General features: G+C 50.5%; 2 protein-coding genes and 2 long non-coding RNA genes across 7 annotated transcripts in view; 2 read left to right on the top strand and 2 right to left on the bottom strand.

Moving 5' to 3' along the window:
* LOC133040564 (uncharacterized) overlaps positions 1–3925 on the bottom strand; it is a 74770-nt gene extending 70845 nt beyond the window's left edge. Inside the window, exon 1 of the long non-coding RNA XR_009689002.1 lies at positions 3416–3925. This is a non-coding gene — a long non-coding RNA (uncharacterized LOC133040564). The remainder of the gene's footprint in view (positions 1–3415) is intronic.
* Positions 1–18939, top strand: part of CADM3 (cell adhesion molecule 3) — a 32210-nt gene extending 13271 nt beyond the window's left edge. Inside the window, exons 1-10 of one of the 4 annotated variants that reach the window (XM_061120420.1) lie at positions 4181–4313; positions 5073–5174; positions 7220–7360; positions 7874–8026; positions 8731–8868; positions 9225–9395; positions 11812–11902; positions 12329–12498; positions 15239–15364; positions 16691–18939. In XM_061120420.1, coding sequence (XP_060976403.1) covers positions 4304–4313; positions 5073–5174; positions 7220–7360; positions 7874–8026; positions 8731–8868; positions 9225–9395; positions 11812–11902; positions 12329–12498; positions 15239–15364; positions 16691–16809 — 1221 coding nt within the window. In that variant the 5' untranslated portion in view covers positions 4181–4303 and the 3' untranslated portion in view covers positions 16810–18939. Of the gene's footprint in view, positions 1–4179; positions 4314–5072; positions 5175–7219; positions 7361–7873; positions 8027–8730; positions 8869–9224; positions 9396–11811; positions 11903–12328; positions 12499–15238; positions 15365–16690 lie in introns of those variants that run through there. The other 3 variants (XM_061120419.1, XM_061120422.1, XM_061120421.1) reach the window with 3 other exon arrangements.
* LOC133040567 (uncharacterized) lies at positions 18088–20461 on the bottom strand. The gene is made up of 3 exons (XR_009689003.1): positions 20396–20461; positions 19236–19325; positions 18088–18179 (listed from the first exon to the last, which is right to left on the bottom strand). It is a non-coding gene; the product is annotated as an uncharacterized LOC133040567 (long non-coding RNA).
* Positions 20462–20512: 51 nt separating this feature from the next.
* ACKR1 (atypical chemokine receptor 1 (Duffy blood group)) lies at positions 20513–22087 on the top strand. The gene is made up of 2 exons (XM_061120423.1): positions 20513–20677; positions 21079–22087. The coding sequence occupies exons 1-2, from the start codon at positions 20657–20659 to the stop codon at positions 22048–22050; spliced, it is 993 nt and encodes a 330-aa protein (XP_060976406.1). The 5' UTR covers positions 20513–20656; the 3' UTR covers positions 22051–22087.
* The last annotated feature ends 1835 nt before the right edge of the window (positions 22088–23922 follow it).

The raw sequence follows: 23922 nt of genomic DNA, 5'->3' as shown, positions 1-23922 counted from the left end.
TACATCAACCAAGCAATAAACTTTAAGCACATAAACTTCCCTACTAGCATCACTTAAATTGGAAACATAATACATTTTTATTCATTTCAGTTACTCATGTATTTATTCAATAAATATTTATTGAGTACTTACTATGTGTAAGGCCCTGTACTATGGGTGAAAGACAAAATCACAGGTGTCAATGCATTAGTAAGTCTCCAGTTCCCATCTCTGCTCCTCTTCATATGAACAATCATTCAGAAGGAATCAGAGTGAAAGGGCTACTTTCTCCTTTAAAATGCTGGGAGTCCTGAAGATACTGGGACTCATGGGTAAATAGGCCAAGAATTAAGAAAAGCCCCAGACAACTAAGAGCAAACAAGAAGGCAATCTTAGTTCATAGCCTAGAGCCAGAGTGCTATGAAAATGTGAGGCAACTCTGTTTTAACCAGACACGTCTATTGCTTGGTTAACTGAAGAATCATCCCAGCTCTTTGAGCTGAGCCCCCAAAGGTGTAGATGAAGATGCACTAAGGAATCCAATTGAAAACATAACTCAGTGGGTATAAATCATACTAACACCACAAGCTCCCACTTCCAACTTGCTACACTGTTAATTTTTATCATATTGCAGGTGACTGTTGTGAATATTGTTTAGGTGAACAAACCTTGGCTAGCAATGCAGGAAGGAATCTTTCCAACTATACCTTCTGCCCCCCAACACACACACAAAGCACATGCTTCTACAAAGGGAGGCAGTGTAGTGAAGATGTGCAAAAAAGTGTCTGGGCTTTGTGGTCAGAGATATCTAAGTTTAAAGGCTGCCCTATCTCAGTACTTATTGGATCTATCATATGGAAACGTTACTTAAATTTTCTGAGTCTTAGTTAACTTATCCTTAACATATGCATAATAATATCTATTAAAGGGTTATTCAGGCTTCTCTGGTGGCTCAGGCAGTAAAGAATCTGCCTGCAAAGTGGGAGACCTGGGTTCAATCCCTGGGTCAGAAGATCCCCTAGAGGAGGAAATGGCAACCCACTCCAGTATTCTTGCCTAGAAAATACCATGGACAGAGGAGCCTGGCAGGCTGCAATCCATGGGGTCCCAAAAAGTTGGTCACGATTGAGTGACTAACACATACACACAGGTTATTTTGGAATAATGAAAACAGAGCACTTGACTTGGATCATGACACATAGAAGGTAATCAATAGAGATTCCCCCCATTTTGTAAACTTCTAGAGCTTCAGCCTCTGGAATATCTACCTTCTTCCTTTTATATCTTCCATTTCTTCCTAGCCTGTTTGATTAGCTATTTCCTCTTCACGGGCATATGTTGAACCTAGTTACCCCAACTGAAGATGTTCAGCATCTTTAATTCATTTATTAAGGAAATATTTATTAAGCACCTTCTAAGTGCAATATGCTCTAATAGGGCTGGTACCAAACATAGAGATGGATCAGATATCAACACTACCTGCAGAATTATTATAATTTAGGAGGGAAGCCAAACTTTCAGCTCAAAGTAAAGATTGATGCATAATTTAAGAAAAGCAGATAAAATGTAATAACAACAACAAAATCAGAAATGATTTCCACATGAGGCAATCAGGGAAGCCTTCTTGAAGGAAGTGCCACAAACAAATAGAGGCTTCTAAGGATGGTTAGAGCTTAGATGTGTGCAAATGGGTGAAGGGCATTATCAACAGAGTGACTGTGGGAAAGTGAACTTTGCTGTAAAGCAAAGGGTTTACAGAAAGAATTCCAAATAGCATCATATGTCTGGGATATGGGGTGAGTGAAGTAAAGAAGCAACAAAGCTGAAAGGCATATTGGCATCAGACTGCAGGATCTTGTGAGCTAGGCTAACAAATCTGGATGTTATCTGCAGACGATGGGAAGTCAGTGAAGGTTTCTAAGCAGAGAAACAACATGACCTATATGACTGGAGCTCTCTTTACCAGTTTTTCTACGTGAGTAACCTGGGCCTCCCCTTTCTAATGGTCTTATGGTCTCAAAGTCTACATTTCCTTCCAATGACCCTGCCTGAAGAGAATTGTCACTATTTCCACTTCAAAGTGCATGCCACCTTTTCAGAGCACTCTCTTAAGTTCTTTCCAGTCTGAACCCATTGAGGGAATTTATGCTGATGTCATAAACGATTGGCAAGATCTAAATCCAAAGAACAAGGCTTTCACAATCCAGGTTATAATTTCTGCCACTTATCCATGTTTCTATGAATAACATTATATAATCACTCAGCGGCTCCCAGGAGAGTGGCTATTCAGAATTTATCATTACAGGTGTACAGTTTTATAAAAACAGCAAGAAAACTTTCAGGCATATTAACAGACAATTCTCAAGAGGAGACAGGAGATCATAAGTACTTTGGAGAATTAAAGGGGAAAATATCGCCCCTCGCAGGAAAAAAAAGAGCTATTTCTTAATCAGTTTCTTAAAACATAGCAAACCAGAATGAGTTCCTTATAAATCTACAGAGACAATATATCAAGCATATCCCCAACATGCCACTTATTAGAGAGTATTTGTTTAGTTATCAGACCCCTCAGCTAAACAATTCAGTCTGGTTTGAATGACCAACATCATCATTTCACTTATTCATCCTATGCAGAAAAAAAAAAAAAAAAAAAGCCAGCAAAATGCAGGAGGAGGGGAGGGCTGAATGTAATGTAAGCAAGGAAAAAAGCAACGGAGGAGAAGGCCGAAAACAGCACAGATGAAATAAGGAGCAATAGAATGAAGACTAAATCCATGCTGTTTGGACAGAAGACATGCTCTGCCTGAGTGAGAATGGACAGATCAGAGTGCCAATTGTGACTGAATGAATTACCAGAGGCAATTAAATGTGCTGAGGGCCCACTACAGGCTAAGTACTGAAGATACGAAGATGAAAAAGAGAATGCCTCTTGCCCTCTTTACCAACTCAAAGTTTAGATGAGGAGGCTGATAACTAAAGAAAATTGCAATACAGTGGGCTGAAATGTTGTAAGAAAGAGAAGCTGCTGAAAAAGCTTTAAGAGCACCAACCAGCAGGAGAAAGAGGATCCTTGAAAGGGGTCCTACTTGCGTGCCTTTAGGTAAGTCACCGAACCTCTCCAAACCTCGCTTCTAAAAAGGGACCCTATCTGGCTGCCTCTCTCTCAAGGTTGCTTTGACATGAATTCATGGTTGAAAGTCCACTCTGAAAACTGAAAGCCTTTATGCCAACGTAAGAGAAAGCTATTTTCTCCATTTGAGCAAAGGTCTATTTAGTGCTTACTTTGGGTACTGGGTACCAATGCTGTGGGGTTGAGCACTGACCCCTCTCTGGCTTTCCCGGGCCCTCCGCCATGCCAAGCTTTAGCACAAGCAATCTGGGTCCCCAGTGAAGCACCCACAAACAGACGACCTGGAAAATACCACGAAACACTCACCAGCTTCCGGTTGCCTCCATCCTTGAGGTCCACAGAAGATAGCAGGGTGACAGCCTGGCCCCCAGGGAGAGGCGACCTCATCCTGGCCGCCCTTCTTTCTCCCATCCTCATCCTTTTTGCCTCTCCTCATCAGCACTTTCCTTGCCCCCTCTCCTGTCGACTTCTACCTGCTACAGATCCTTTTTTGCTCTGTTGCACTCCCCGTCCCCATTTGGGCATGAGTACTTCTGTTCGGGAGTAGAGTCAAGTCTGCAACTCCTGCAGGACGTCTGAGAGAGCGTGAAGAGCGGCGGCGTCCCCGAAGCTGTCTTTAAGAGCCGTCTCGGGAGGCTAGGACTCCTAACACCCTCTCCCTTCCCCCGTCTGGCTCCCTTCTCCCCTCCCCCACGCCCTGCTCTCCCGTTCGGCAGTTCTCTCCCTCGCTCCCTTTCTTCTCGTGGCCCCTAAGCCCATTTCCCACTTCTCTTTTTAGTCTGCCACCCGTGCCCTCCCCACCACCCCCCTGCCCATCTTCCGTGGTCCCACCACCCTCTTCTCGTCCTTTTCTCTCCCGACCCCCACCTCCGCTGGCTCCGGAGCCGGCGCGAGGAGGTGACAAGGGGCGAAGTTCTGCCGGGACTCCGGCCCCGGGACAGGGAGCCGCTCCGGACTCTGCTCAGCAGCCGATGGCGTCACTGAGTTTTGCGTACGTGATTGGCTATCTCTGGGTTTACGACGGGCGATCCTGGCAAGAGCGTGCGAATGGGTTTCTTTGTCCCCCTGCCTCTCAGGTTGAATTGGGGGAATAGGCCATGGACACTGTACGCTACTTCACGACAGGGTCTAGGGAGAGAGCCGTGACTCAGGCCTTGCGCGTGTGTTGTGCCAGATGAGGGAGCAGAGTCAGTGATGTCAAGTGGTGAGTGGGACTGAGGGCGGAGGAGGAAAACTTGAGAATATGAACTCTGGATAGAAGGGAACTGTCTGGGAAGGCGTGGCGCAACTTGCAGCCCCAACTGTGGTCTCTTTCTGCAGTGCTGAGGGTTTTACCTTGAAACAGAGCTTGGGCTTTGGAAGCAGGCGTTTAATTTCCAGTCTTTGTTCTTCTATTTGTAGGACCTTGGGCAAGTCACTTCATTCGGTTTCCTCTCTGTGAGGTAGAAATGATAATACCAATATGCTTATTTAACTGGTTCATTTAAAGGATTAAATGGAAACATTTTCAAATGATTAAACCTGTCATTGTTTTAGTAGAGAATATGGTGTAGCAGAAAGAATCCTGGATCAGAAATAAAGAGTCGTTGTTATCTTTCATGTTTCTGTATGACCTTTACCAAGCCACTTTTAACCCTTGTGGGCCTCATTGCCCTCATCTGTGAGCTGGGAGAACTGGACCCGTCGATCTCTAAGATCACTGTTGGCTCTAACATTGTATGACTGACTACTAAAGCTTAGCATCCTCCTTAGTTCACCCTTTCAAAGAAGGACTTCACTTCCTTTTTCAGGACTCTGGTTAATCTCTCCCCTTTGTGAGAAGACCACCTTCTCTTAGGTACCCTGGTGAACATGCTTTTCATAGGGCCCAGTCCTCTCCCCCACCCCCAGCAACGAAAGTACAGATCTCAAACTATAGCAGCTTACATGTAGGGCTCATCCTTGATGGAGACTCTCTCCCCAGGCTACTGGCAAGAGCAGAATTTGGAGCTGGGAACTCTGGCTTCACTCGACGAGGCCATCAGCTCCACAGTCTGGAGCAGCCCTGACATGCTGGCCAGTCAAGGTGAGAATCCAGGCCCCCTCATCTCGATGTCCCTCAGTCCCCTCAGCCATTCTCAAATCATCTCTCACTCATGTTGCTTCCACCCCGTGTTCTCACTCCCCTCATTACCACACAACTCTTCCTCCTCTCCATCTGACATTTTAGTACTTAGTTCTACACCACCAACTTCTCTGGCACCTACTCCTCCTTCCCTCGCTCCAGTACAGAGACCTCTGTTTCCCCTACACCTTTTCCCAAAAATCAAATAATTCTGGGAGGAGTGTATTATGCAGAATAAAGAGGTTCTGGAAGGACCCACTTGAGGTAGAATTCTTCAAAAGGAACCAGGGACAATGGGATTACTAGTCAAACATCACTATATGGTGAGCAGTAAATGAAAGACTTCCCAACCCTTCCATTGAAATATTTAAGGAATATGTCACTCCCACATTCATTCAGCCCACTCAGTCTCTGGCTCGCTAATATCAGAGTTGTAGTTTTAGTCCTCAAGTTAGGCAACTACCTGAGGAGCATTCCAGAGAAAAGAGTACTTACTGCCTTGCGAGTTAGGAGGCTTCTAGTCCTGACTGGAGCCATCGATGAGTGGCATGATCTGAAGCAATCACTTCACCAACATTGCCTCATTGTCTACATCTGTAAAATGAGGGAGTTGGATTCCATGAGCCTTAAGATCCCTGTCCATTCTAATTTTTATGATTCTAAATGCTAAAGCTGCCAGCCAGGATTTGGGCTCCCTTCTGGAGCCAGCCACCCAGAGCTGTTGGTGCTTCATGTCAGCGCTGGCAGGCGCCACTTTTGCTCCTCAGGGCCCGCTCTGTGCCAGGAGTGCTCGTTGACTGTTCCTTGAAAATGCAACTCTTGGGACGGAGGAAGACAGGAGAAAGCAAATAAAGTAGGGATAAGGTTGGTGCCATAGGGAATGTGGGGATTTTTTTAAAATTGCTCAATTAGGGAGTGTAGGAAGTATGTTTCTTTGTTTCCAATTCAGAGATGACATTGCTGGGTAAATAACTTAGCAGGATAGAAGAAAGTGTGTGAAGAAAGTTTCAGAAATCCGAGCTGGAAGGTCAGAGCTATTGGGTCATAGGAAGTCAGACCTGAAGATGAGGGAATCAATATTGGGAATCCGTCCATGCTGGGGGGCACATGGGACAATATTAGGTGAAGGAAGCACATGTCACACAGGCTGAGAGGCTCATAGCTCAAACTGATTGGAAGGCATATTTGGAATTCAAAGGCCTCATCTGTATGTTATCTTATTATCTTCTTTTGTTTAACTTGACTAAGGAGAGAGGGATTAGAAACCACACCCCTCCATCACATTGAAGGGAAAACTTTAATCCATTCTTCTTTAAAATAACATCAGGATGGTGAGTTGGGTTTGTGTGTTGATTTGGGAGGCGGGTAGCACTGATACTGAGAGGAATATGTTAAGGGAACTGATGACTAGAGGGAAGTTCTTGTTGGAGGAATTGAGAAGTCTGTGTCAAAATGTTCCTTTTTTTTTTTTTAATCTTCTTTGTTTGTTTATTTTGCAGTTTTATCAGCTACCTCTTGTGTAAATGAATGTGTAACCCAGGGGCCGACTTGGCCTTTTCTTCACCTTTAGTTTGGGGATTATTAGTCTCAATTGCTTCTCCTGTTCTTGCTCTCATATGCAGGTGGAGGCAGGAAGGTAAAAGAGAATGACAGATTTGTATGTGTGTTTTCAAAGGTGAATGGTAGCACTCTATCAGAAAAGATACATGTGGAATGGTATGTGTCAATTTGGGGTGCCTTTATTCCTCTCAATGTTTGTGGCCCTGTCCGTTCATTCAGCAAATATTCAACAAGTGACTGTTTTTCTGTGCATTCAAAGCAAGAGGAAGTAAGGTCTGTCTCCCCCTACCCCCACCCTCACCCCTCTTCCTCCCCCCGTGGTGTGTTAAAAGAATACAGAGACATGGGCCTTGGATGGTTGTAATTAGATGAGCCGGACTTTAGCCCAGAAATGGGTGGAGGGGTCAGCACTGTGTCTGCAAACTAACCCTATTCTGCTCCTGCAGACAGTCAGCCCTGGACATCTGATGAGACAGTGGTGGCTGGTGGCACCGTGGTGCTCAAGTGCCAAGTGAAAGACCATGAGGATTCATCCCTACAGTGGTCTAACCCTGCCCAGCAGACTCTCTACTTTGGGGAGAAGAGAGGTAGCATCCTATGAGTTGTCTCCCTCCCATGGGCTGAGGAATGGGGCTGCAGAGCTGAGAGGAAATGTCCCTGCAGTTCAGAGGCTGAGAAACATGAAGGGAAGCTATTTGGGGAATCAACAGGCCATGGGTTCCTCAACTGGCTCCAGAGAAACTTCATTATCATGGCTCTGACCTAGGTCATGCATGGTACTATAGGGTCCTGCCCAAACGAAAGGGCACCCCAAAGGAGCCCTGAGTGACAGCTGATGACAGTGTTGCCCCAAGGTAGCCCACACATCCAGTCTACTTTTCTGAGTATCTCTGAGGCTACTGAGCCCAAGGGCCTAGGAAAGGGACTGAATATCTGAAAGACTGCTCAAACTCAGGAGCAGTTTTTTTTCCCCCCTGCCCCAAACTATGCTAGACCCTTTCTCAGAAAAAAAAAAAAAAAAAAAACTGGCCTGGGATTGGAAGATAAAGATGAAAGGTGCCAGTAAAAGTCTTGCTTCCAATTCTTGCGATTTCCCCCAGCCCTTCGAGATAACCGGATTCAGCTGGTTAAATCTACACCCCACGAGCTCAGCATCAGTATCAGCAACGTGGCCCTGGCCGACGAGGGTGAATACACTTGCTCCATCTTCACTATGCCCGTGAGAACGGCCAAGTCCCTCGTTACCGTGCTCGGTGAGGCTCCCAAACCCTGATGTCTCCACGGCGCGCTTCCTTGCAAACAGATCTCCCTGGGTGGGCCTCTAAAGCAGCCTAGAGCCAAGCAATTCTCCAGGCATGTTGGGAAAGTTCAGCCTGTGTTAATATTGCAATGTAATGAAATGCAAAGCGTGCTGGGTCTAATTCTAATCTTTTCTCCTTTACTTACTGTTTGCTCTGGGACAAATCTTTAACTCTCTTTGAGCCTGAATTTCCTAACTTGTAACAGAAGGATGCTAGTGTCTCTTCCACTTCCCTCTGAAGACTGTGTGATGAGACACAAACATGAGAAATATGTTCAGTGTATGATTTTGATTTCCAAGACAAGTACACTCATTGTCTGCATGCTCTCATCTTGACCCCGTATTTCAATTTCCTTCTTTGCTTCCCTGAGCCTCACACTATGTCTGTGGCCACCTAGCTGTGCTTTAGTGCGTTGGGTCATCTGAGGTATCATCTCAGGTACAGTAAAGCTCCCACCACTGTATCTTTTCCCTCTGGGGCGGTCTTTCCTCCTGGTCCTCAGGAAGGAGATCAAAGAGGAAGACGATTTCTCTAGCCTTCTACCCATCAGGAACCAAAGTAGAACCCAGATATCCTAGCCCTCAGAGAGTGCATCCCAGCAGGGAGAGCTGAGGGTGCCTCTCCTTCCCGTCCTGGCCACCCCCTATTCGTGGCAGGAATCCCACAGAAGCCTATAATCAGTGGCTACAAGTCATCATTACGGGAAAAGGATACAACCACCCTAAGCTGTCAGTCTTCTGGGAGCAAACCTGCAGCCCAGCTCACCTGGAGGAAGGGTGACCAAGAGCTCCATGGTAAGTTCCTCCTGCCTTGGGGGCGACAGGAGGAGGTGGTGCTGGGGCGGCAGGGAGGAGAGAGGGAGAGAGGGGTACCTGTCTGTCTGTCTGTCTACGTGCACATAAGCCATGGTGTAGAAGAAGAGAAGGGAAGGATAGATAATCTGTGTACACTTGTGTTTGAATGTGTGTGTGTGTGTTGGGGCCTCCATCCTCCCTGTGTGTACATATCCATTTCACAACTTCCTAAGTCTGTCTAAGCTGAGATGCACCATCTGTATGTCTTCGGTGGGGCCCACACAATCCCCGCATGGTAGGGCTCACTCCGTGTCTATGTGTGTATGTGTGTGCACGTGTCTGTTTCTGCTCTCTAGGGGAATCTACCCGAATACAGGAAGATCCCAATGGCAAAACCTTCACCGTCAGCAGCTCAGTCACCTTCCAGGTCACCCGGGAGGATGATGGTGCAGACATCGTGTGTTCTGTGAACCATGAATCTCTTAAGGGAGCTGACAGATCCACTGCTCAACGCATAGAAGTTTTATGTATGTCATGGGCTTGTGGGTGAGGAAGATCTGGTATAAGATGGGGAGTGGGGAAAAGAAAGGGCTTCCCAGGTGGCACTGGTGGCAAAGAACCCACCTGTCAATGCAGGAGACTTAAGAGACGGGGGTTCAATCTCTGGGTTGGGGAGATCCCCTGGAGGAGGACCTGGCAACCCACTCCATGGGGTTTCCATGGACTGAAGAGCCTGGCGGGCTGCAGTCCACAGGGTCGCACAGAGTCAGACATGACTGGAGTGACTTAGCACATATGCACGGAGAAAAGAAAAGTGTGGGTGACTGTATATGAAGAACCAGGCACAGATAATAGGGGGAAAAAAAATATGTGCCAGTGGTAGGCCAAGGGTCAGCAAGCTTTCTCCAGCAATGGTCAACATTTTAGGTTTCGAGGGCCATGTGGCCTCTTTCTCAACTAATTAACTCTGTTGTTGCTGCAGGAAAATAGCCATAGATCATATGTAAATAGTGAACATAGCTGTGTTCCAATAAGACTTTATTTACAGAAACCTGTAGCTAGAGGGATTTGGCCCAATAGGTAAATTTACCGTCTCCTGGGTTAGGCCAGTGTTATGCATCTAAATTGTAAATTATAGCAGTAACTGTAGCAAATCAGGAGTCAGAAGAAACAGATTCTCATCTGCCCCTCCACCACTTCCTAGCTGAGTGATGTTAGGGAGCTTACCCCATTGAGCTTGGTTCTTTATTTGGTAAATGAGAAGATGGACATGGAATCATGAAGGGCTCCTCTTGGTCTAACATACTACGAGTTCAAGAAAAGAGACGATAGGAAAACCACTCTCGTTGGCATCATTAGTCCTAGATTTTTCCCAGTATTCCCCCTATCTGCCCCAGCTGTATGATTTTTCTTGGGATTCTGACCTGAAATGGCCACTGTCAACAATCACTACTCCCAACCTTTCCAAGGATCCTCGTTCCTTTATGGAATCTGCCTTGCAAACAGATGGGAAATTTAGCAATTTTCAAAAAGAACTTCTCTGAGTAGAAAAGTCAAGGGGGAAAAAAGTAAAGTACAAAGGCAGAAGATAATGAGTTACAAAATAATGCATTTCTTGTCCTAACTTTTCTAAAGACTGGTTGCTTTTCTAAAAGAACTCAGACCCTTCACCTCTTTCTTATGGAAGACCCAGGCCTGACTCCAGGGCTGTTTTAATCAATTGCCAGACCCATTGCTGGCATTGCACGTGAGGTAGGTCCGGAGTGGCGTCACTGTGCATTTAGCAGATTCTCAGTCTGGATTCCGGCTGCGGTGACACTGCTGACCAGCTGTGTCACTGTTAGCAAACCATTTAATCTGAGTGGGCCCTGCCTACTTCAGTGCGTTTCATAAGAACAAATGAAACAATACCTAATGAAAGAACTTTGCAAACCTCAAAGGTCTATATTGCTCTAAGTTGTTCCTCTGATTATTAGTTCTGAGTGTAAAGCCCCTGACTTTGAGCTTCTTGTCCTGGCCCCTGGCCAGGGCTAAAGAAGGCCCTCTCGTGTCTGAGTCCCAAAGACCTCTCTGTTAGGTACCAGACCATCTGGCAGTCACTCTCCAGGGACCCTTTTGGCTTCCGTGTGATCAGCAGTCAGTCAACAAATGCTACACTCCAGGCACCACACTGGAGGTTTCTCTGGCTGTGGGGCCCCGGAACACCCATTCTCTCACCTGGCCTGAGTCTCTTTGTCCTGTTTGATTGGACTGAAACACGTTCATTAACCGGTTGTTAAGGTTGGCTGTATCCTTAGGGGGAGCTCGGCCTCTTTATCTGTTGTTCTAAACCAGCATCTGGTTGTATTGTTCTATGCAGCCATCTGGACCCAGCCTCCTAAGCAGCCCTTCGGCATTGGTGGCAGATGCCATTATTCCTTCCCAGAGCCCATGTATATTGTGTCAGTGCCTTTTTGTAGCCAAAATATGACCCCCATCTCTTGCTCTTTCCAAGCTCTCGCTTCATTTTTGGACCAGCCCCTAAAAAATGGTATTTTGCATTAATGCAGCACTTGCTGTTTAAACTGCCTTGCAGAGAGGATGGAGAGATTGTGAGCTCAATCAGTGATCAAATTCAAGTTTATCTGTTTTGTCAAAAATTGTATTAAGTCCCATTTATGTGCTAGGCACAGGTGATCCCGATTCCCCTTCTCAGCTCTCTGTTAAGACATCCCTGGGTCCCTAGCAAGGACAGACATAGCCCTACTTCTGCAAGGTTTTCAGACACCCAATGGCAGTAGTACTCTTTGCTCACAGAGGCGGGGGTGGGGTGGCCTTGGTTGCACAGCCTCTTGGGCTCCCAGGCCTTTAGAGGTGGATGCTGACTTGCGTAACTGAATGGCTTTGAGATGGAGGCAGTCTAAATGGCATGGAATCACGTTGGCACCATTTCCTTCTCTGCAGACACACCAACAGCGAAGATAAGGCCAGACCCTCCTCATCCCCGTGAGGGCCAAAAGCTGTTGCTCCACTGTGAGGGACGTGGCAACCCCGTGTAAGAAGATCCGTTTCCTGGACTTTAACACACCTCTGCACACGAAGGCTTCACCTCAAGCCTTCCTGTCTCCTTCGTGCTATCTGAGCCTCTCGTTTTCCTTGACACTGTCGAACAAGGCCCATCTTCTGACTATTTCTCCTACAAAGCAGCAGAAGTGGGGAGGGGCCACTCCCGGACTGAGCCCCTGAGGTTCCTGTAAGGAACCAAGCCAGTTAGATACGAGCTCGGCAGTCTCCCTCATCCCCAGGCTGGGCCTCAGGGGTCACCCCCACCCCCTGCCCCAAGCAGTTCAGTGTCTCCGGCCCCTCGAACCGCTCAAGCCCCCGTCACGCTGCCCTTGACTTCCCCGTGTGCGGGTCTGTTTTCTCCTCTAGCTCCATGCCCTGCTCTTTCCTAACACTTGGGATTTCTCTGCCTCCACAGCCCCCAGCAGTACGTGTGGGAGAAGGAGGGCAGCGTGCCCCCGCTGAAGATGGCCCAGGAGAGCGCCCTGATCTTCCCCTTCCTCAACAAGAGCGACAGTGGCACCTACGGCTGCACGGCCACCAGCAACATGGGCAGCTACAAGGCTTACTACACGCTCAACGTGAACGGTGAGCCCTCCGAAGCTCTCGTCCAGCAGACCCCTTCTCTCCTCTGCCTTCTGGTCCTCTCCTCTTTCCATCTCCTGATAGCCTCCCCTGACCACGGCTGGGAGCGGACTGGGGGGGTGCAACAGTGCACCACTGGAGGCCCAAGGACGCAGGCTCCGGGTCCACTCTCGGATGTGGAATAAGGACAAATCGATGGGATGGTGGACTTTCATCTGCCTCTGTTTAGCCATGACCCAGGTGATACCATCCTTCAATCTTTGCGCTCACCTGGCAACAAGAGTCAGAATTCTGTGTGCCCAGCCCCCGGAGTCTCTCATCTGTGTGCAGAGGCATCTGTCTTTGCAGCAGGGCTATCCTCAGAGTCACTTCTCCTGTGACTGATACAGGATGCTTGCTGCTGCTGTCATCTTCTCTGAGGATCTTTGACATACTATAGAGAATCCATGCAGAAGACAGAGATAAGTTTGTACTACGCGGAGAGATAGTCAGAATCTTTTTCTCAGATGCCATATCGTCTAGAGAGACTAGATGATGTTCCTTCTCTGAACTTTGTCCCAAAGGTGTGACTACAAAATTCAGCTTCAAGAAAAGCGATAGGCTAAGCCTCTTTATGGAGATTTTTTTTGAAGACCCCTCCCCAATAACAATGGGGGCTTCCCAGGTGGTGCTAGTGGTAAAGAACCCCCCTGCCAATACAGGAAATGTAAGGGATGGGGGTTCAATCCCTGGGTCAGGAAGATTCCCTGGAAGAGGAAATGGCCTCCAGTATTCTAGCCCACTCCAGTGTTCTTGTCTAGAGAATCCCGTGGACAGAGGAGCCTGGCGGGCTACAGTCCTTAGGGTCGCAGAGAGTCGGACAGGACCAAAGCGTGAGCATGCAGCAGATAGGAACACTGAGTCCCTCCAGAAACTCGGGCTCCCCTCAGAATAGGGGACGTGTGTTGTCAGGGGGACATCAGAGACTCCCTTACAGGAAATGTCCATTAAAGCAGTGTGGAGATAGCAATCAGGCCTCCCAGGAGTAAGAGACCAGAGGTCTCGGGACTCCAGGGGCAAACCTCAGCAACACGGGAGCTGCCTCAGCACAGCAAACAAAGCTATTGTCGGGTGCCAGGAGCAAGGACAATGCACTGAGCTTCTGTGTCTGCCCCCAGATCTCTCCAGGCCAGCTCTGATGACCATTGGCAGAGAAGGAAAGCTCCCGTGCCCTTGTGGTTGGTCTCTTGCTGATCCCGCCACTCTGCGCTAGAAGCCCAGTCCTCTGACTGGTCTGCTTCCCGTGCTGACGCCTGGTGGTAGAATTAGTTACTGCATCTGCCTCCAGAGAGAACTCGGAACAGAGTTGACTTCCAACTACCTGGAGTGAAATTAGATGGAGTTATACCTGGAGACACCAACCTGTAAATGATGAACCCAGAGGTCATTTTCGCCATGCCAACCTAGGCTTTCCTAGGGACTTTTCATTCTTACAGTCTTTGGGATGATTATCTAGAATTGGTTTTTAATAAAGGTTATATCTCACATTCTCTCGGAGGCAGGGGAGAGGAACAGTGGATAACCTCAACGTGTTCCCTCCAATTTGAACCATCACACCCACTCCTCCTACCACAGAGACGCAGGGACCTTCTTCTCCCTCCCTCCCAAGCAGAGCATGCAAACCAGAGCATTTTTTTTTTTTCCCCAAATAAGGTGGAGACAGGCAAGGAGCTAAAAATCTGGCCCAGTCAAGCCAGAGGAGACATAAGGTAGGAGAGAGAAAATGGACGAGGAGTCAATGAGGCATCAAGACTCAAACTGAATCTATTAAAAAAAAAAATAGTAGCTCTCCCATGGGTGGGAGAGCCTTAACTGCAGCTCGTATAATTTTGGACATGTCAGAACTGTGTCCCAGGCATGGGCACTGTCTCCTCAGGTCTGTGGGACTCTGACTGTGACTGCGGCTCTCCTCGGCATGCCTGGCCAAGCCTGTGCTTGGGAATCTGTCCCCTATAGACACTGCTGTGGAGGACAGAGTTTCTGTATCTGATGACAGAGGCCATCAGAACTGGGAGGAAGAAGTTCAGTCTTTGTCCTTCCCACAAACCTTTGGCTGGTGGGGAAGTGAAGATGGAACCCCAGACCTCTCTGGTGAAAGGAAGATTGGGTCTTGCTGGAACTCTAAGCTCCCTGACAAGAAGGAACACTTTTCTTTATACAGGGAATCGCAGTCCACCATCTATGCACAGTTCATGTGCCTATTCCTGTCTCCAGCATTTTTTCACTGCTCCTTTCCAATCTGCAATAAGGACAATGCGTGATTAGGTTGAGAAGCCCCCCTTAGAAAAGCCAGCTCAGAATACCAAGCAGACAGAAGGGTAAGAGGGTATGGGGGATAGGGAAAGAATATCCTGATAACCCAGAAATTCAAAGACAGACACAGAGAGAGAGAGAGAGAGAGAAGATAAGAAAAGATGTAGAGATCGAAGTGTTGATCTTTGACCAGGGTCAGGCTTCAGGTTCACGAACTCAGAAGGTTAAGTGTGAGCAGATATATCTGTTTATTCTTGAATATGTTTTTTAAAACAAGTCCTATGTTTCAGATACTGTGTAAGAAGCCAGGTGTAAAGTGAGACAGATCCCTTTTGTTGGATGAAGCCGCTCTGTTCTCTCAGAGGTGTCGGATGGTCCATGGCCCGGGGCAGACACGCTGTAAGGCGCAGGTCCTTCCCAGATCTGACTGTGTGCTCCCCTCTCCCCCCAGACCCCAGCCCAGTGCCTTCGTCCTCCAGCACCTACCACGCCATCATCGGGGGGATCGTGGCTTTCATCGTCTTCTTGCTGCTCATCCTGCTCATCTTCCTCGGTCACTACTTGATCCGGCACAAAGGTCAGAGACGCGAGGGAGCATCACGAGGGACTTGAGAGAGGACAGGGAGATCATGAGGGGCCGGCAGGGTAGGCGCGGCCAGAGGGAAGGGCCTTCGGAGTCTCAGTGGGCGGGAGTGTCCGAAACCCTTGGAGCGCTAGTGGAGGAAAGAACACAGCCCACCTGTGATAACTGAGCACCGCCAGCCCCATAGTCAGGCCTGATCACCTGGTGATCATCCAGGTGAAGTCAGACCTTCCCACCCAGTCAGCTGCTGCAACCATGCGGCCCTGCTTCCAGGGCCGTCGGGTGAGACAGGACGGCCGCAACTCTGCATCCCCCTCCTATTTCTTCCTGCGCTTTGCTCCTTTCAGTTTAGCCTCATGGTTTTTGTCCTTTGAGCTCCTCACCCCTTAACCCCATACCATCCCTTCCCTTTTCTCTCCTCTCTTGTATCTCTCGGAGAAGGCAATGGCACCCCACTCCAGTACTCTTGCCTGGACAATCCCATGGACGGAAGAGCCTGGCAGGCTACAGTCTATGGGGTCGCAAAGAGTTGGACACGACTGAGCGACTTCACTTTCACTTTTCACTTTCATGCATTGGAGAAGGAAATGGCAACCCACTCCAGTGTTCTTGCCTGGAGAATCCCAGGGACGGGGGAGCCTGGTGGGCTGCTGTCTATGGGGTCACACAGAGTCGGCCACGACTGAAGCGACTTAGCAGCAGCAGCAGCAGCAGCAGCTTGTATCTCTGCCATCTCTCCCTCCCCTCTCTTCATATGCCTTCCTCTCAGACAGCCCTCTGTTATTCCTTGTAAGCCAGCCGCCTGGGTCTTAGTTGCATTGCAGCACATGAAATCTTTTTAGCTGTGGTATGTAGGATCTAGTTCCCTGACCAGGGATTGAACCCAGGGCCCCTGCGTTGGGAACACAGAATCTTAACCACTGAACACCCAGGGAAGTCGAGGGCCAGCAGCCTGACTCTGTGGACAGGTCAGACGCTAGCCAGATCTCAGCAGTGCAGTCATGGAGCTGACATCGCAGCTTCCCTGTTACCAGTGTATGAGCACACATGTGTGTATACACACACACACACACCTTTTTTTTGGCCTGTGTTATAGATGAGACTAAAAGCAGGCTCCATCAGTTCTTAGTAGTGTGTTCAGGTGAGAGATATCAGCAGCAAGATGCTAATCAGGGCAGATGGGGAAGAGGAAAGCTCCAGGTAGGAGAAAAGTTACAGAAGCAAGGTGCGCGTGAGTGGGTGGGAAAGTGGCCGGTGGTGGGGGGGCCTCCGAGATTCGGAAACTGCTCCTGAAAGGAGGACCCTCTTCTCTCTTCCCAGGAACCTACCTGACGCACGAGGCGAAAGGCTCCGACGATGCCCCCGATGCGGACACGGCCATCATCAATGCAGAAGGCGGGCAGTCGGGCGGGGACGACAAGAAGGAATATTTCATCTAGGGGCGCCCCCCCGGGACCCCATGGGGACGTCTGGGGCCATCACCAACCTGGACTTGTACAGAGCGACCCCAGGGCTGCCCCTCCCGCTTGCTCCCCAGCCCCCCCCCCACCCCCCTGTACAGAATGTCTGCTTTGGGTGCGGTTTTGTACTCGGTTTGGAATGGGGAGGGCGGGTGGGGAGGGAGGGTTGCCCTCAGCCCTTTCCGTGGCTTCTCTGCGTTTGGGTTATTATTATTTTTGTAACAATCCCAAATCAAATCCGTTTCCAGGCTGGAGGGGCAGGGGCCCTGGGGTGAGGAAAGCAAAACAAACAAACAAACAAACAAGACCCACACAAACAGAAAACCTGGAGTGTTAGGAGGAGGATGAGGAGAGGGTTAGGGCAGGAAGGAGCTGGGTCAGTTTGGTGGGGGACCCTCACCAGCCCTCGGTCATGAGAGCCTCTTCCTGGATTTCTCTGGGGTCGGGGAGGTAGTGAGCAGGAGGCGGGAGGTGGCTTTTCCTCTGTAAGTTGCACACCTTGAGCTCTGCACAGAGAAGGTACCACCTGATACCCCTCCCCCTCCTCCCTAACAGGACAGGGGTGAATGGGGGCGCCCCAGGAGATGTGACCTGCAGCTGGCACACAGCCACGCGGGGCCCAGGGCTTCCCCACGTGGGAGGGCACGGGTCCCTGCAGGAAGGGCAGATTTGGAGAGAAAGGATGGCAGAGATGGCTCTCTCTGCTCTCCCCGCCCCCACCACCCGGCCCCTATGGTGAATGAAGCCAGGCCCTTTTTCCAGGAACCACCCTTGGGGGACAGCAGAGCAAGGCTGCCCCTCCTTGCTCTAGCAGCTGTGGGGGAGGTGCGGCTCTGGGCCCTAAACTGCATCTGCTTCCCCGCCCAGGGGCCCCTGACTCTCTCACTGGAGCCCTGGACTGTTGCACGGCAACCACTTGTCTTAGGCACTGCTCAGCAACTTCGCCTCCCTGTCTTGTGCTGCCCTCTGCCCCCTCCTGTTCTCCAAGCCCTCCCTCCCTCCCTCCCTCAGCAGCCAGGCAGACAGAACAACAAAAATACTAAAAGGAGCTTCACTGCGCTGAGCTGTTTCCTGCCCAAACGAAGGGAATAGTCATGTGTGTGTCGGTGTGTGTCTGTGTGTCTGCGCACTTGTGTATGTGAGCGAGAGGCAGAGGGGCTCCTGGGCAGGTGGGGGGCTGCGGGGCATGTGGAGGAGGGCTGTGGGAGCTGACAGGCCCTAGGCAGGCTGGGCACCTCACCTGGGATGTCGCTCCATCCTGGAATTTCCATGCCGTCCCCAGCGCCCATCTGTTACGGAGAAAACAGTCCCGGGGTGTGTTTTTGCTCAGTCGTCCATCTCATCTCTTCCTGAAACACAGGGCATTCAACCTCTGCCTCCGTCTCCCCGTCTCGGAGCCACGGAGTCAGTGCTAAAGCCTTTGCTATGCATCCCTCAGGCCTCCCGCTGGCACTGACCCTGGAATGACCACTTCACTTCTTGTCCCCATAGTCTGTACCCGGTGCGTTGAGGGCTAGGGGCAAAAGCGCCTGTCTCCTTCCCATCTCCATTCCATCCCTGCTTTTGATTTTCTGTCTTCCTTGTGGCCAAGCCGGTTGCCATGGAAACGAGGCCACGCGCCCGCCGGCCGCCCCGCCCCAGACCCAGGTGCCCCTTGGCGCCGCTCTCACCCTCCTCCAGCACGTCTTGCTGTCCTGACCACCCAGGGGTGTGCCAAGTGGGGGCAGCTGCAGCCAGCAGGTCTGCCCACCCCCTTCAGTTCAGGTAATACTGTCGTGAATCTTCCAGCCGCTGGTTAGGGCCCTGGGCCCCCTCCTCTTAGAGCAGCGAGGCAGCCTAGGGCCCCAGGCCTGTGGTCTCCCTGCCTCCCAGCGCCCGCTTTTGGGAAGATGACTTTTCCTCTTTGAGCTGAACCACTCTGTCCATATTACACAGAAGCCATATTTGTACCGGGGGGCGGGGGGGACGGGCCGTCGTGCTGCGTGTGTCTGTCTGGGGGTGGAGGGCGGGGCGGGGAGCAGGGAGGGCACGTGTATCTTTATAATCTTTCTAACTCTCCTGTGCTAATCTCAGAGGGGCCACCCTCAATATATCTGGATTATCCGTGTCCTTCGGCTGCCTCCTTCTTGCCACTCTTGCTCCTCTTGGGATGCGTGTGTGTAAGGGCTGTTCTAAACCTGCTGCCTCCAGGGATGGTGTGTGCCTTGCCAGGCCGCGCTCTCCGGGGCATCGTGTCTGGAAACGACAGGACTCTCTGCGGGAGAGAAGAGCGTTCCTTCGTGCCCTTTGGCCAGGTCCTTAGATTCCAGTGTTGGGTGGGGTGCCTGACTGCTCCCCACTGCCCTCTGCCAGGATCGCTTCAACAGACCCCCCAAACTCCCTTTTCAGTCCCCTTCATGTTGGACCTGAAACTGCAGCTAGTGTCCCAGGAGAAAGGAGACCATCTCAGCAAGGTGACCATTCTTCTGCGCCTCTGCTTCCGGCTCCAGCCGCCCCTGAGTGAGTGGGAAGGAGGACTTGGCAGAATTAGTGCTCTGACACCCAGCGCCTTCTTGGACAAATGAAATAGTATCACCTAATTAACCCTCTCTATGGTTCCAACTCAGATGTTCTATGACTCACCCTTCCCCAAGTCCAGGCTAAGTGTCCCCCAGTGAGGAAATAAAATGCAAGGTAGGGGCGGGTGGGGGGGACAAAAGAGCAGAAGCCATGTGAGAATTGGGATGGAGAGGGGACAGCATACCAGAGAGCAGAAATGTCCATTTAGGGGCATCCTCCTATAGGATGCTGGTGAGAAATAGCTCTCCCCACCACAAGAAACTTTACGTGTTGCTAAGATGCCAGGACAACGTAGCACTTCCAGGGCTTTTATAATCCCCAACAGGAATGTGAATAGAGATTGCCCCATAGGCAACAGTCCCGTTTTAAAGTATGCCATCCCACTGCCCCCAAGAGCCTGCTTTAACTTGTCACATGATGTGTTCTGCTTGGTATGGAAGATGCATTTACTGTGCCCATAGGTGGCTGGGCAAATGCCCAATTGCTCCCTGAAGCAGCTTCATTATACAACCTCGACAGCTGCCCCCCAGCCTTCCCTCCTCTCACACCAAAACACCCAGACCCAGAGAGCAGCACACACTCCCAGACACCTAGCACTCAGCCCCAAACCTAGCACTCAGATATGACACACAGCCACGTGTAAAGATGAGTAAGCATGCTCCGACACCATGAATGATACACAAAGGGCCCCCCCGAACACATACCGCTCAGGTTGGCAGAATCACATGGATCCAGCCACAAGCACCACTAACACCCCCTCCCACAAACACACCGCTTTTGAACTATCTTTCCTTGGATCCAGTTCAAGGGGATGGAGAAGCAGTGAGTGCCATCAGCTGCCCTTTTCCTCCAATTTCCCAGCACGTCTCTTATCAGCGTCTCACACTTCACCTCTGGCCCCCCTCTTCCTTCCTCGTACTTGAAGAATCCCTTTGTGCTGGAAAGCCCCCTGGCTTCTCGGCCTCCCTTTCCACCTTTGGAAAAACGCTGACTTTCTGGTCCCCACCTTCTTCCTTTCCCGAGTGTGGGTCCTCACCAGCGGACTCCAGTCTCAAAACAGGAAGCCCCTGGGGTCAGTGCCCTAAGTGGTCCTGGGGCTCAGACAGGCGGTAGGCGTGGGGTAAACACTTCCTGAATGCACTGCCCGCCCCACGGCCCTGCCCAGAGCTGATGGCCTTCATTAGTCCCTGGCGCTTATCTTGGAACCACAGCCACTGGCAGAACTACCCCAGCCCATCTCTCTGCCCGCCCTGCACCCAGCAGCGTCATGGGGAACTGTCTTTACCCGGTGAGTGTGGGGCTGACCCCCAGCCCCTCCCTCTCTGCCTCCTGCCGCCCCTTCTGTCTGCCCCTCGGGTCTGTAGACCTCGCTCCTTCTCTCTTGTCCCTTCCCTCGTTTTCCTTGTCTCCTTCTCGCCGTGTCCAGGGTCCCCCGTTCATTGCCTCCTCGCTCGTCTCTGTCAGTTTCAGCCAGACCTGCTCCTCTCTCCCAGGCCTGTCCACCCCCTTCCCTTGCTTTCCTATGACTCGGCTCAGTCTTGTCCTCTCCCACCCTCTCCCCTGCACCCAGCTCTTGCGGCCCCCACTTTCCCACTGCCCCTCTCTCCATACCTCCTGCCCTCAGCTCCCAGGATCCCCTTCAGAGGGATAGCTGGATGCTCTGATTGTCCCTTTGGGGATGTCCTCCAGGTGGCTGATGACAACTCCACCAAGTTGGCCCTCGACGAGGAACTTTGGAGTGAATTTCAGGGGACCGACTATCCAGACTATAATGAGGCCGACATGGAAGCAGCTGCGCCCTGCCACTCCTGCCCGCTGCTCGACTACTCCTCACTGCCCTTCTTCATCCTTGTCAGCGTCCTGGGCATCCTGGCTGGTGGAACCGTCCTCTACGCGCTTCTCAGACCTCTGTTCCGCTGGCAGCTCTACCAGGACCGGTCTACCCTGGTGCAGCTGGCCGTGGGCAGCGCCCTCTTCAGCATCGTGGTGCCCATCCTGGCACGGGGGCTCAGTGGGGCGCCCATCACTGCCCTCTGCCACCTGGCTCACCTGGTCGCCTATGGCTCAGCCTTTGCTCAAGCTCTGCTGATAGGGTACCATGCCTACCTAGGCCCCCAGCTGGGTGCGGGCCAGGTCCCAGGCCTCAGGCTGGGGATCACCGTGGGACTTTGGGGAGTGGCGACCCTCCTGTCCCTGCCAGTCACGCTGGGCAGTGACACTTCCCAAGGACTCTGCACCGTGACCTTCAGCGGGGAGTGGGAAATGTTGCGGTACATACACGCTGCAGCCTGTTTTGCCGTCTTTGTCTTGTTGCCCCTGGGTTTGTTGGGAGCCAAGGGGCTGAAGAGGGCGCTGGGCAGGGTGACTTGTTCCTGGGTTGATATCCTGTGGGTCTGGTTCATTTTTTGGTGGCCTCAGGGCATGTCTCTGGGATTGGACTCTCTAGTGAGGTCCAGGGCCATAGTGGTGTCAACATGTCCGGCCCAGCAGGCCCTGGACATGCTGCTGGATGTGGCAGAAGCCCTGGCAATATTGCACTGCGTGGCTACACCCCTGCTCCTCGCCTGGGTCTGCTACCAGGCCACTCACACCTCCCCACCCTCCCTGCCTCTGTCTACAACACAGACTTCTCATCTGGACACCCTTGGAGGCAAATCCTAGCTCTCTGCCCACCTGTCAAGCTGAATTAAAGTCTACGCTGTGGTTTTTTTTTTTTTTTTTTTTTTTTTAATGAAGCTGGTGGTTTCTTATTTTGTCTGGGGATGTAAAGGAGAGGGAGGAGAATGGAGAGAGAGAGGCATTTCACACCAGACTTTGCTGTCAGCGTCTGCTTCTCTGGCTGGCCTGGGGAGAAAGTGAATGATGTGCAAGCATCCTCGGGGCACACAGATGTTCTCTTGAGGTGCGGGGTTACTGCCATCTCAAAGGGCAAGAGCAGGGGGACCAGAATATGAGGAGAGCAGCTAAACCTAAAAAAAAAAAAAAAAGAGCCAGAAGAGATGGCTTAGTTAGTAAAGAAAGAAGTGATGCTGCTGCAGTGAGAAAAACGGAGACGAGTGAAGATGAACGGAGAGCGTGACTCCTCTCTGCCTGGCCTGTCCAGCATTCCTTTCTGCCTTCCAGGTGCCTTCTGTCTTCCTGTTGGCTTTGCTTAGAGATCAGGTGGGGGGCAGGAATGGAGGAGAGAAGCGTCCTGGAGGACCTTACTTAGCTCAGGGAACCTAGCATGATAATTCTAAAGCCACTTCCCAGGAGTCCTCTCTCTGAGGTTTATTCCTCAGCATAGTCCTAATCCCCATGTGTGTGCATCTGTCTGTCTAAATCTGTTAGATCCTGTGTCCATGTTAGATGCATGCTTGTAATAACAGACGGGCTTCCCTGGTGTCTCAGATGGTACAGAATCTGCCTGGGTTCGATTCCTGGGTCGAGAAGGCTCCCTGGAGAAGGGAATGGCTACCCACTCCAGTATTCTTGCCCGGAGAATCCCACAGACAGAGGAGCCTAGCAGACCACAGTCTATGGGATTGCAAAGGGTCGGACACGACTGAGTAATCACAGATGCCCGTGTGTATACTTGCTTCTCTATCATAGTTTGACTTGCATACTCCTGTGAGAGTGTTCTGCTCTCTCTTTCTCTCGGGCCTCTCCCTCCACCTCGTTCTGTTCTCCATCCTTGTTCTCAGGGTATGGAATCAGGACTTATAACTCACTCCTATCTCAAATGAGTTTTCTTCACCCCAGTTTCTGGACCTAGCCTTTTCTATGAAGGAAGCATGTAGGGAAATAAAAATCAAGAAGCTGTGAAGCGTAAGATACTTGATGAGAAAAGGCCTGATCTGGCTGGGCCATCTGCTTGGAATTCCCCAAATTTCCCTTCTAATACCTTTTAGCTTTCAAAATAAGCCATTTCCCCCACACAAATATACCCTTCTGCTTTCCCCACTGTACTTCTTTGCCCTGGGAACCTCTTCCCCAAATATCCTCCCTGATTAGATGCTTCTGGAGACTTTTTCACAGTCAAGTTTAGGTGATGATAGGAAGGACCATAAATAAGCCCCCCTTCATAAGTAGGACAGCCTCTTCTTTATAATTATATTTATTTATTTCTTCCTGGCTGGGCTAGGTCTTGGTTGCTGCATGGGCTTTTCTCTATTTGTGGTGAGTGGGGGCTACTCTCTAGTTGCAGTGCACAGGTTTGCCATTGAGGCGGCTTCTCTTGTAGAGCACAGGCTCTAGGGTGCTTGGGGTTCAGTAGTTGTGGTTCCCAGGCCCCAGAGCACAGACTAAACAGTTGTGGCACAACTGTTGGTTTAGTTGGTCCACAGCATGTGGGATCTTCCTGGACCAGGGATCGAACCCCTTTCTCTGCATTGGCAGGCAGATTCTTTACCACTGAGCCATCAGGGAAGCCCAAGGAAAACCAATTCTAATGGCATCAACAAATTCACCCCATACCCGAGATGCCACACAAAGACGTGTCTCTCCTTCCAACCCAGTTAAACGCTGGGGAGACTTGAGAAGGTACCTTAAATC

Source organism: Dama dama, chromosome 20 (genome assembly GCF_033118175.1).
Source record: "Dama dama isolate Ldn47 chromosome 20, ASM3311817v1, whole genome shotgun sequence".
Classification (NCBI taxonomy): Eukaryota; Metazoa; Chordata; class Mammalia; order Artiodactyla; family Cervidae; genus Dama; species Dama dama.
The sequence above is the reverse complement of the archived record's forward strand: the minus strand, read 5'-3'. Positions and strand labels throughout refer to the sequence as shown.